Source organism: Panthera onca, chromosome C2 (assembly GCF_046562875.1).
Source record: "Panthera onca isolate mPanOnc1 chromosome C2, mPanOnc1 haplotype 2, whole genome shotgun sequence".
Classification (NCBI taxonomy): domain Eukaryota; kingdom Metazoa; phylum Chordata; class Mammalia; order Carnivora; family Felidae; genus Panthera; species Panthera onca.
The window spans coordinates 69716643-69729070 of record NC_138347.1 but is presented as its reverse complement, the minus strand read 5'-3'; the positions used below and the strand labels follow the sequence as shown (position 1 = coordinate 69729070).

Genomic DNA, 12428 nt, shown 5'->3' with positions numbered 1-12428 from the left:
TAGTAATGTCTCCTTTTCCACTTCAGATCTAGTAATTCTGTTTTTCTTGGCCTAGAATCTAGCTAAAGTTTTGTTAATTTTGTTGACCTTTTCAAAGAACCAGCTTTTGGTTTCACTGATTTTTCTATGTTGTTTTCTATTCTCTAATTCATTAATTTCAACTCTAATTTTATTATTTCCTTATTCCTGCTTCCTTTAGGTTTACTTTGTTCTTTTTCCAGTGCCTTAAGGTGGAAGGTTAGATTATTAATTTGAGAATTTTTTTAACACAGGTATTTACATCTCTAAATTTATCTCTAAGCACTGTTAGTTGCATCCTGTAAGTTTTAATAAGTTATGTCTCACTTTCATTCATTTCAAGTATTTTCCAATTTCTTTTTTATTTCTTCTTAGACCCATTGTATATTTAGGAGTATGTTATTTAATTTCCACATGTTTGCAAAATTTCCCAAATTTCTTTCGTTTTTGATTGAGAATTTTATTCCATTGTGGCCAGAGAACGTTGTATTATTTTTATCCTTTTTATTTATTGAGGTTTGTTTTATGACCTAGCATATGATCTATCCTGGACAATTTTCATGTACCCTTGAAAAGAATGTGTGGTCTGCTGTTGTTGGATAGAGTATGCTATGATGTTTGTTAGGTCAATTGGTTTATAGCCTCTATTTCCTTGTTCAAGTTTTCTATTTTCTTGCTGATCGTCTGCTTAGTTGTTCTGTCCATTATTAAAAGTGAGAGTGTTGAAGTCTCCAGCTATTATTGTTGAACTGTGTTCTCCCTTCATTTCTGTCACTTTTGTTTCATGTATTTTGATGCTGTATTGCTAGGTACATATATGTTCAGATAAGTGTTATACCTTCTTGATGGAGTAACCCTTTTATCATTACAAAATGTCCCTCTGTATCTCTAGTAACACTTTTTTGTTTGCTTGTTTCAAAGTCTATTTAAAAGTCTGTTATTAGTGGAACCACTCTGGCTTTCTCGTGGTTGTTGTTTGCATAATATATCCTTTTCCACCCTTTTACTTTCAATGCATTATAATTTTTGAATCTGAAGTGTGTCTCCTATAGACAATCTGTAGTTGGATCTTGTACTTTTTAAAAAATTCAGTCAGACAATCTCTACGTTTGATTAGAGTGGTTACCCTTTTCACATTTAATGTCATTATTGATATAGGTGGATTTATGTCTGCCATTTTACTTTTAATCTATGTCACACTTTTTATACCTTTATTTTTCCTGTACTGCTTTCTTTTGCATTAGGTAATCATTTTATAATGTAGCATTTTAATATTTTTACTGATTTTTTTCACTATATTCTCTGAGTTATTTTCTTAGCCACTGTTCTAGAGCTTACCATATATATCTTCCATTATCAGAATCAGCTTCAGATGTATACTGACTTAATTCCAGTGAGATATAAAAATCTTATTCCTATATTGTTTTATTCCCTTCCTTCTTTTTTGTGCTATTATTACTATATACATTACATCTATAAATGCTATAAATTTAAGGTTAGATTGTTATAGTGTCAATTTTTATATATGTCTGTTTTTAAAATATATTTTTTAATGTTTATTTTTCAGAGAGACAGAGAGACAGAGTACAAGCAGGGGAGGGGCAGAGAGAGAGGGAGACACAGAATATGAAGCAGGCTCCAGGCTCTGAGCTATCAGCACCGAGCCCAATGCAGGGCTCGAACCCATGAACTGTGAGATCATGACCTGAGCCGAAGGTGGACGCTTAACCTACTAAGCCACCCAGGCACCCCTTTATATATGTCTTTTAAAGAAACAGAAACAAAAAAAGAAAATAAGTATATATTTATAGCTTTTGTTATATTAACTTCCTTATTTATCATTTCTGCGTCTTTTCATTTGCATCTGTGGATTCAAGTTACCATATGAAGTAATTTCCTTAGTCCAATACAGCTTTGTTCTCATTCACCAACTTGTGCTGTTACTGGAAAATATATTTCTATATGTTACAGGCCCAATAGCACATTTTATAATTATTATTTTATACAATTAATTTGTAAATCAATTAAGAGAAAAAGAAGGCATATGCATTTATGTTGTCTTTTATAATTACATAATTACCTTTACTGGTACTTTTTGTCTTTTTGTGTGGATTCAAATTACTGTTTAGGGTCTTCTTTTACTGTTTATCATAAAGTTTGTTTGCTGACAACAAATTTTCTCAATCTTTGTTTATCTGGGAATATCTTTATTTCACCTTCATTTATGAAAGCTTTGCTGGATATAGGATTCTTGGTTGACAGTGTTTTCCTTTGAGCACTTAATATATTCTCTCACTTCCTTCTGGTTTCCATTGTTTCTGATGAGAAATCAGCTATTAATCTTATTTGTGTTCCCTTGTAACAGTTACTTTTTTCATGCTGCTTTCAAGATTTTCTCTTTGTCTTTGCTTTCAGTATTTTTACTATGGTGTACCTGTTTGTAGATGTCTTTGCAGTTATCTTACTTACAGCTTTGTAAACTTCCTTGGCTGTGTAATATTTTTCAGTGAATTTGGGAAGATTTCGGCCATTATTTCTTCTAATATTTTTTTCTGTTCCTTTCTTTCTCTCCTCTTCTTTTAGTACTCCCATTATGCATATGTTGGTGTGCTTAATGGTAGCCCATATTTTTCTGAGGCTCTGTGTTTTTTCTATCTATTCTTCAGATTGTATAATTTATACTGATTTTATTTTAAAGGTCGCTAATTCTTTCTTCTGACAGTTCAAACCTACTGCTGAGCTTCTCTAGTGAATTTTTCATTTCAGTAATTGTATTTTTCAAATCCAGAATTTCCTTTTGGTTCATTTTTATAATTTCCATCTCTTTAGTGATATTCTCTGTTTATGGAGACATTATCATCAAAACTTCCTTTACTTCTTTAATCATTGTTTCCTTTAGTTTCATTTTTTTTTTAATTTTTTTTTTAACATTTTTATTTATTTTTGAGACAGAGAGAGACAGAGCATGAACGGGGGAGGGTCAGAGAGAGAGGGAGACACAGAATCGGAAGCAGGCTCCAGGCTCTGAGCAGTCAGCACAGAGCCCGACGTGGGGCTCGAACTCACAGACCGCGAGATCGTGACCTGAGCTGAAGTCGGATGCTTAACCGACTGAGCCACCCAGGCGCCCCTAGTTTCATTTTTTTAAAATAAAACGTTATGGGGCACCTGGGTGGCTCACTCAGTTGAGTATCCGACTTCAGCTCAGGTCATGAATTTATGGCTTGTGGGTTCAAGCCCTGCGTCATGCTCTGTGCTGACAGCTCAGATTCTGTGTCTCCCTCTCTCTCTGTACCTCCCTGATCATGCTCTGTTTGTCTCTCTCTCTCTCTCTGTCTCAAAAATAAATGAACATTAAAAAATAAAATAAATTAAAAAAACATAGTTATAATGGACAGTTTGAAATTTTTATCAAATCTGACATCTGCTCACTCTCATAGGCAGTTTCTGTTGCCAGCTATTTCCAATGTATGCTTTTTATCTGTTTTTTCCTTTTTTCCTGGCCATATTTTTCTGTTCCTTTGTGTGTCTTAATTTTTTTTTTGGAAACTGGACATTTTAGATAATATATTATAGCAACTCAGGGTTCCAGTCCCCCACTCCTGGGGCTTGTTATTGTTATTTGCTTGCTTACTTGTTTTGTGACTGGCTGGACTATTTTAGTGAAGACTATTTCCACCTCAGCTCCCATAGTGAGTGACCTCTGATGTTGTTCCCTAGGGGGTGCAGCCTTGTGTATTCCCATGGACATCCTGGGATGACAGTGGTCTTAGTAGTACTCTCTTAAATTTTCTCTTGCTCTGACCACGTTGCTATGAAATTCCACTAATTTCCAGGTGATTATTCTCTTATTTTCAACAACGTCCTGGGGGCATAAAAATGCTCCACAGACTTATCCAACCAAATTTAGTCTCCTTTGAAGGGACAGTCTGTGAGGGCAGTGTTTGAGATCTGTTCTGGCTCCAGGAAGTCTCTTTCCCCAGTTCTCTCCAGCACACTAGCCTGCTTACTGTTTATCCCATATCTCCAATGACTCTACCAATCTCCCAATTGCTTTCCACCAGAATCTCCCTAAGGGTATTTTTGAGACTGCTGTTGGCTTAAACTTCTCCACTCTGTTGCAAATGAGGTCAGTTCCTTTGGGAAAAGACTTAAAGCTCTTAGTTTTAGTTTGTTTCTACTCCCAGGCAAAATCTCTGAGCCATGGCTCTGTAGCTGGGGTTAGGGATAAAAGTATAGTTCCTGACTGACACCCCTACTTTATTTAGTAGCTGAACACTCAGTGAATGGGATGAGTAGCCTCAGGCCTCCGTTTGCCTTTCCCAGCCTGGAATCTCTGTCTTACAAGCTGGGGCAAGGGAGACTGGAGTCCGAGAATTCTCAGCAGTGTTGCACCTATGGCAGAGCCTCTGTTCCCTGAGTAGGAGCTAGGCAGAAGAAGGAGTCCTCTTTGCTTGGCCACATTCACTGGAATTTGGCTTCAGCAACAGGTAACTTTAAATAGGATAAGAAATGTCCCATAATGACAGTCTTCAACTGGGAGCCAGGGGCCCTGTGTTCTTGGTTGTACCAGTTTGGAGGGCAATTTCATCTTATTGAACTGGGAGGGGAAAGGGAGAGAGAGGATCTTGGGTCAGATACCATAGGTTCAACGTTCTTATTGAGTTTTAGTAGTTTTCTTGAATATGCATCTCTTCATTTGTTGAATGCACTTAGGACCATTTCCAGAGACTTAAAATGGTTCTTTTAAAATAATTTTCACCACTTGGGGAGCCTGGGTGTCTCAGTTAGTTAGGCGGCCGACTTTGGCTCAGATCTGAGCCTCGAGGCTCAGATCTCGCGGTCTGTGAGTTCGAGCCCCGCGTCCGGCTCTGTGCTGATAGCTCAGAGCCTGGAGCCTGTTTCGGATTCTGTGTCTCCCTCTTTCTGACCCTCCCCCATTCATGCTCTGTCTCTCTCTGTCTCAAAAATAAATAAACGTTTAAAAAAAATTTAAAATAAAATAAAGTAAAATAAAATAAAATAAAATAAAATAAAATAATTTTCACCAGTTTCACTGAAGACTGGATCTGTGGAGTTTCTCATGCTGTTATGCTGGAAGTGCACTATCTTTCAGAATTTGCAGTGCTTTATTTTAGAGGGTGACTATTTCATACATATAGATTCCACAGAACAATAGTTCTCTAGCTTTAATGTGCATATAAATCACGTGGGGAATCTTGTTAAAAATGCAGGTTCCTGGGGGCCCATCCTCCAGAGATTATTATTTTCTTTGACTAGGGTGCAAGCCAAAAGAAATGGAGTTTTTAGCAAGCTTACTATGTGAATCTTTGAAAAAAAAAATTGTACTATAAAGACTAATGCAGGGGCGCCTGGGTGGCTCAGTCAGTTGAGCGTCCAACTTCAGCTCAGGTCATGATCTCACAGTCTGTGAGTTCAAGCCCCGTGTCAGGCTCTGTGCTGACAGCTCAGAGCCTGGATCCTGCTTCGGATTCTGTGTCTCCCTCTCTCTCTGCCCCTCCCCTGCTCATGCTCTGTCTCTGTCTCAAAAATAAATAAAAATATTTAAAAAAAAAAGACTAATGCATAACAGATAAGATTTATCTCTTCCTCCTCCTCCTCTTCATCTTTTTCTTCTTCTTTAAGCAGGTTCTTTATCTACCAAGGGGCTTTGCAGCTATAGTAGGATCAAACACTGGCTACTTAAACATCACAACAGAGTGTGTGTGTGTGTGTGTGTGTGTGTGTGTGTGTGTGTGTGTATTTACACTGAAATCTAGAAATACTGTCATTATAGGAAGTGCTCCCTATTTGGGGTTGGGGGCTTGCTGCAGCATCATGGCTTGGGGATGCCAAGCATCAAAGATGACAGATAATCCCAGAACAAGGCTTTTCAAATTGGGGGCAGGAGACCCACTTCAGAATCTTTATTTCTTTTGCACCAGATTTGACTTTTCCTTGGTGCTACCATTTGTAATTTCTCCTCAAAACAAAGAGAAAGAACACCAAGGCTTGGCTACAATTAGTCTGATTTACACACAGTCAAATGGGAATATGTGCCTCCGGTGAACAAATTAATAGCACTAAAGCAGCTATCAAACATGCTCTAGCAAAAAGGATTCCTACCACCCAGCTGCACATGGTTATCATTAATGTGAATCCTCACAGTCATAATAATAGAAAATGAACATCATTCCATATTTTAAAACTCTGGACAGAAACCATTAGCAATTTACTTTTTCCCAAAGAACCTGCTAATTAAAATTGTAAATAAGGCTGCATTATGTTTGGATTTACTCCTGTCAGTGTTTTTCATGAAGAAATAGAACATGGATGGCTATGGGATTGTTCTATTCCATATTACAGCTCAACCCTACTTCCATCTGTCCACACTCCCATCAGAGGAAAAGCCCACACTCAGAGGAAAGAGAATTTGTGAGAAAGGCTCCCACAGCAGCAGGCAAAATTAAGCAAGAAGAGTGCCCCCGAGAGCTTAAGAAACCTGGCTTTCTGAGGCACTGTAAGAAACCAGAGAATATCTTCTTACTAGGTTATGTAGGTGGGATATTTTTATTATTATTATCATCGTTATTTTGAAATTCAAAAAAACTAGGATTCCCCAGTGGGAACTGTAAAAGAACATGTTGTGGCAAAAATTCAAAGATCGACCAATTTTAATCTTTTTTCTTTCAGAGTTGCTCATGTACCTTATGCAGTAGGGTATCACTCCCACACTCTTGGTGTGTTAATAATTCATGGCCTTTATTGGTACCAATTCATTGACAGAACTTGGGAAATTTCTGGCTTTTCTTCCATGATTTAATGATATGTAGTTACTTCTCAGTAGTAGTCATCTCAGCTGGAGTTGGGTCTTTAGCCAGTATATAAAATTAGACACAAACAAAACTTAAAAAACAGATAAAGTTGATTACTTTTGTTTATAAAACAACATACTTGGGGCTTCTTTAATTGTAAGTTCTTTGATCCATTGTAGAACTAATTCACAGAACATTAATTACTATCAGTAAAAAAAAAAAAAGAGCTTTAAGTCGGAGTTGACTGTCAATTTAAAAATATACATGAGGGGCACCTGGGTGGCTCAGTCGATTAAACATCCGACTTTGGTTCAGGTCATGATCTCATGGTTTGTGGGCGAGCCCCACATCAGGCTCTGTGCTGACAGCTCAGAGTCTGGAGCCTCCTTCAGATTCTGTGTCTCCTTCTCTCTCTGCCCCTCCCCAACTTGTGCTCTGTCTCTCTATGTCTCTCAAAAAATAAATAAATGTAAAAAAAATTTTTTTAAATGTACATGACTCCCCCATTTAAATAGAGATCCTTTTATTACACTCTATCATAGCATAACTACTCTTCCAATCTAAGACTTATTAGTTTATAATTATATATTTATTGGTGAGATTATTTATTAAACATTTGTCTCTACACTGGAACCTCCACGGAACAGACCATCTCTCTTTTGTTCACTATTATCTGCCCAATATCCAGCACAGTATCTGATTCTTAATTATTTGTGGAATGAATGAATGAATGAGGAAGTCATGATGTTAAGATCTTAAACTGGGAAGGTTGACTGAAAAGTTTTAGGATACTCTTGAATCCCCTAAAATTATCTTTTAAAAATGTGTTCATATACACATTACTCTGGGGAAAGGACCCACAACCCTTATTAGATTTCAAGGGGGTCTGTGACTTTCCCAAAAGGTATGGAATCACTGACCTATTTCAGCAGTAAAAGAGGATTCAATACCAAAGAACTTACCTATAACCTGAATCAAAGTATGCTACATGTACCTTTACATGGACAGATTTGTGGGCATATGTATAGGTGGGTGTATAATTTCCAAGAACAGTAACAGAAATGCCTCAGTAAATTTACAGAACAATCCACATTCACACTTCCCCTGAGTAGCTGATCATTCTATGGTCACTGGGCTCTAGGAGTGGCTGCTTGCATTCATCTGTTTCTTGGCAGCAACATCCATCACTCAGGCCAGAGAAAAGGAGTCTATAATTCTCTCCTTTCACCTGTTTGGGATGCTGACATCCCTCTTTGTGGGAGTTGTTTTTAATAACAAACCTGTAAACCTACTGGTTAACAAAGGCACAAAGCCACATTTATAAAGCACTGGTGCCCAGGCAGTTTGATCAAACAACCCTGGGATTTCCCTTCCCTTGCCCTACAGCCAGAGAGGAAAGCCAACCTAATCAGTCCAAGGAGGCCTCTGAGTGTGGCATGCCTTCACAGCCAGTCGTTGGAGAATATGAGATGGGCTGAGCATGCTAATTAGCTGTTGTATATTAAATCTCTTCTCTCTCTCCCAGCTCCACAAGAGGCTTCCCTTCAGTAAATTCCCTCCCTTGTTTTTGTCCTGAAAATGGAGACTTCCAAAGTAAATTTGTCATGAGAAAGGTTTCTGTTGTGCCATTAACTCTCAGTGATCCGTATTAACAGAGAAGAGCAGTGGTGCAGATAATTCAAAGCCAAAGGCTCTATTTAGCTTTGTAGTTCATTGTTTTGAGGGGCTTGGTAGCAGTTACCTCCCTAATTATGTTTGTCTTTGCTTCTTACTAAAATGAGTTTGTCTGCCTCAGGGCCAAGCAGTTGGGTGACATGAAGATTCTGGCACAGAATTTGTAAAATTCACCAGGGGATGTCCACAAGGCACCCAGATAATCAAACTTGACTAGATTTGAGTTCACATTCTTAATCACCTGTGATCAATTGCTTTGCTCCTCTGTGACTAAAGTGTGCCAGGGATGAGACATAATTATAGGAGACAAGTTAGAAGGAAATGAGTCTTTACATTTAGATGAAGACACAAGTCTATTGTAGGCAAAACTGATAACAAAATCAGTGTTGATGTTTTCCTTGCCTGGTCCTACAACCTCCTATTCTGTAGCCACAGTTCTCTTGCTATGCTAATTTCATGATGATCATCTCTGACTTACACCTTGCTATGGTTCCCTGTGCTAGTCATTAGGGCTATTCACAAATACCCCGCTCTCTTCTCCCAAACACATGGTAGGACATACATCTCCACTCAGCAGGTTAGATGTGGCCGTATGCCTGATGTCAGCTAATGAGATGTGATCAAAAGTGGCATGTGACACTTCTAGGCAGAAGGCTTCAGAGCCAGCAAGTGCGGGGCAACCAGCAGCATGTGAGACGGCAGCTGCTCTGCCAGCCTGAGTCCCCAGTGACCTTGATGAGCAGAACTCCTACCGGCCAGTGATGGGCATATGGTAGGACCAAGAAATAAATCCCTATTGTTTTAAACCACTGAGATATTAGAGTTCTTGTTAACTCAGCATATCTCTATCACTGCATATATCAAGCTACATCATGATTGGGTTATTTCCCCAAGTAGACACTGAACAACTTAAGGCCAAATGGTTTCTTCTTCAGGACATGAAATTTAGTACATAGCATATTTAAAACAACCTGGTAGAAAATGAAACTCCCTTCCTTCCTGGCCTCTGTGATCCTCCATGTTTTATGTTTTCCTAACACTTGCCCCCCCTCCCAGCACCACTGGCTAAAATAAGAAGGTGTCTTTGGTGTTCAGATATATGGTGGGGTTGGTGTTTGTGTGTGTGGGGGGAGGGGCGGGGGGGGGTGGCAGTGGAGCTATTCTTTTTGACCAGGAGCACAAGTAGGAAGAGCTGGCAGAAGAACAGAGGGAGGTAAGTCAGAGAAAAATTAGGCTACAGGCATTTTGAATAAAGCAGGTTCAAAGGGCAGACAAGATTTTGAAATAAAGTCTTGGGGCAACCACACAGAAAAAAACAGTATCCCAAAGTGTTAGGTTTACAAAGGATCATAGGTTTTATCTGGACTAGACCTCTACATCATCATCATCATCATCATCATCATCATCATCATTATAACACCAATATTAACTGATAACTTACTATGAACCAGGCGCAACTCTAACCGCTTTACAATTCACTAATTGAACCCTCACAACAACCTTATAAGGTAGTTATTACTGCCATTTTACAAACGAAGAAACTGAAGCCCAGAGAAATAAATTCCATATGGCCACACAGCTAGCAAATATCTCTGTGAATTCAGCATCTGCTTGAACACTCTTCAACCTGGGGAGTTTGCTAGCTCCCAGGGCCTCCCACCCGCCTGAGCTACATCCTGCCTCCCCTTCCAACTGCACTCCCCCACAGTTCTGCCTTCTAGACCAACACAAAGCAATTCTACCCTCCTTTCTCCAAGGTAAACCTTCATATATCTGAAGGCAGCAATTATGTATCCCTTTAGGCTGCCCTTCTCCAGTCTAAACAACCCCAATTCACTCAACTGTTTCCAATGAGCCTGTGGTCCCACACCATCCCAGTTCAGTCACTCACATATGCTAAGGACCCAAAAATGTTGGTTAAATCAGCAGAGTGGAACTGGTGACTTTCCCTTATAGTCCTGTGCCGAGCAAATGCCTTCTACAATCCCAGCACCTTTCTTTCACCAAGAAAAGCAGAGTCTAGAGGCAGAAATGGAGCCATAATCTGCGATAGGAACAGCAGGCTGGCCATGTGTCCTGCACACATCCCCACAGAATGCTACAGAATCCGCATGTTTAGAGTTCCTCCTTTCCACTCAGGTCTCAAGTCTATTTCCACCCCTCCCTCCTTCTTCTCCTCCCCCCCCAGGTCCTCCCACCCCCACTGCCCAGCCCCCAGAGGCAGTACAGAGAGCAGGCCCTCTACTCACCATGGAGTTCATGGCAAAGTGATTGTGCTGTGTCTGGAGGTCTAGAGCATGCTGGTAGCTCACGCCGATCTCCGTATGGCTCTGGAGGAATAACTCCTTGTTGTGGCTTATCCAGTCGAACATCTAGAGGTGACAAGAAGGTACAGAGTAGTCAGAAGGGTCATGGGTCCAACAGTGCAAAACTCTGAGCTACTGGAGAAAAAAAAGTCCTCCTGCCGGAGCCCAGTGAGAACCAGTCATCATTCTCAGAGTGGGGGTGGCCCACAGCCTGGTCTCCCAGGAAAGCCCTCACGTTTAGCATAAGGATGCATCAGCCTCTGTGCTACTCTACAGAGCCTAGGGGAAGAAGAGAAAACGAATGAGAGAATCAGGGAGATGGGGGAAAAAGCTATTGTTATTACCCCTATCTACTACTCCTTTGGAAAAACATTTACAAAGCCTCAAAAGGACACCATGCTTGTTTTAGGGACAGGTGCTGAGGGCACAACATGGAGGCTTAATCCACTCCCTACTGCACTAGCAGAAGAGAAGCAACAGGGCACCCTAACATGCCACTGATCCATATCATGTCACCCAACCACACACATTGTTGAATTGACTCTGGACTATACCACCTTTTCTCATGACTCCACAGCCCCCCAATTCCAAGGTTTCTGCTATAACCTATCAGGAACCAGAAGAGGAGGGATTTGGGGGGTAGGGTGAGCACTGCCTGGCGCAGTGGGCACTGAGCCATTTTCCTCCCCTTAGCTCTCTACCCTGCTTTTTGTTTCGGCTTCCACCTCTCTCCCAGGCAGCCCACACACATTAAGGGGAGCTGACCAGAACCCCAGTTCCAAGGGACGGATCACTCTAAAGGTTATCCATCCTCAGGACACCACATCTAAGCCAGTCAGTGTAGGACATTTCCCAGCCAAAGGGATTGTCTCAGAAAAGGAATGTTATCCAATTCAGTACAATAAGACACTGGTCTGGGAAAATAGAACCTAGTTCTTCAGATATAATTTCTGGTCCTCTGATACTGTCATTGTGACCCTGAGCCTCAATCCCCACCCATTACAGCCATTCTGCTGGCAGCCTAAGGGTGAAGCTGATGAGCAGAGAAAGGGTATAGCCAAAACACTGACAGGAGGCAGGCAGATCCCTGATTGAGCTTTGCCTGATCTCTGGCTTGTTTCTGGACTTCCCTAGTACCCAAACCAAGAAATCCTCTTTATCATCCAAGTGCAGTCAAGTGATGTAACAGGAAAGGTGTGAAGCCTTTGAAAAGATGACTGCTATACTTGGAACTGAAGCCCCATAGTTTGGGACGGGCTCCGCTGCAGAGCAGAGCGTGGAGGAGCCGAGCACAGGTGCAGGCGGAGAAGCTGCAAAGATGGCTCCAGCCTTCCTAGAGGCAGAACCTCAGACTCATTTATTATTCCCCTTTGAACAGCGAAGTGAATTTGCTTTTTCAATTATATTCAACCTTTTACATTTACAAGACACTTGCTATGTGCCAGGTACGGTCCAAGGCAATGGAAAACAAGAGTGACTAAAATACGGTTCTTAGGTTTAAGTGGTTTAAAGGCCAGTATGGAAAGCAGACAAGGACTCAGATATAATGCTAGTACAACTTGGCACAGGACTTGATTGAAATCATGACTTGAAAAAAATCTATCAAGATAAAGTC

The 12428-nt window shown here is 40.4% G+C and overlaps 1 protein-coding gene across 7 annotated transcripts in view; it reads right to left on the bottom strand.

Moving 5' to 3' along the window:
- The window catches only part of KALRN (kalirin RhoGEF kinase), a 668576-nt gene that overhangs the window by 403165 nt on the left and 252983 nt on the right, over positions 1-12428 (bottom strand). For all 7 annotated transcript variants that reach the window (XM_060639748.3, XM_060639750.3, XM_060639747.3 and 4 more), the window contains exon 6: positions 10757-10879. In XM_060639748.3, coding sequence (XP_060495731.1) covers positions 10757-10879 — 123 coding nt within the window. The remainder of the gene's footprint in view (positions 1-10756; positions 10880-12428) is intronic.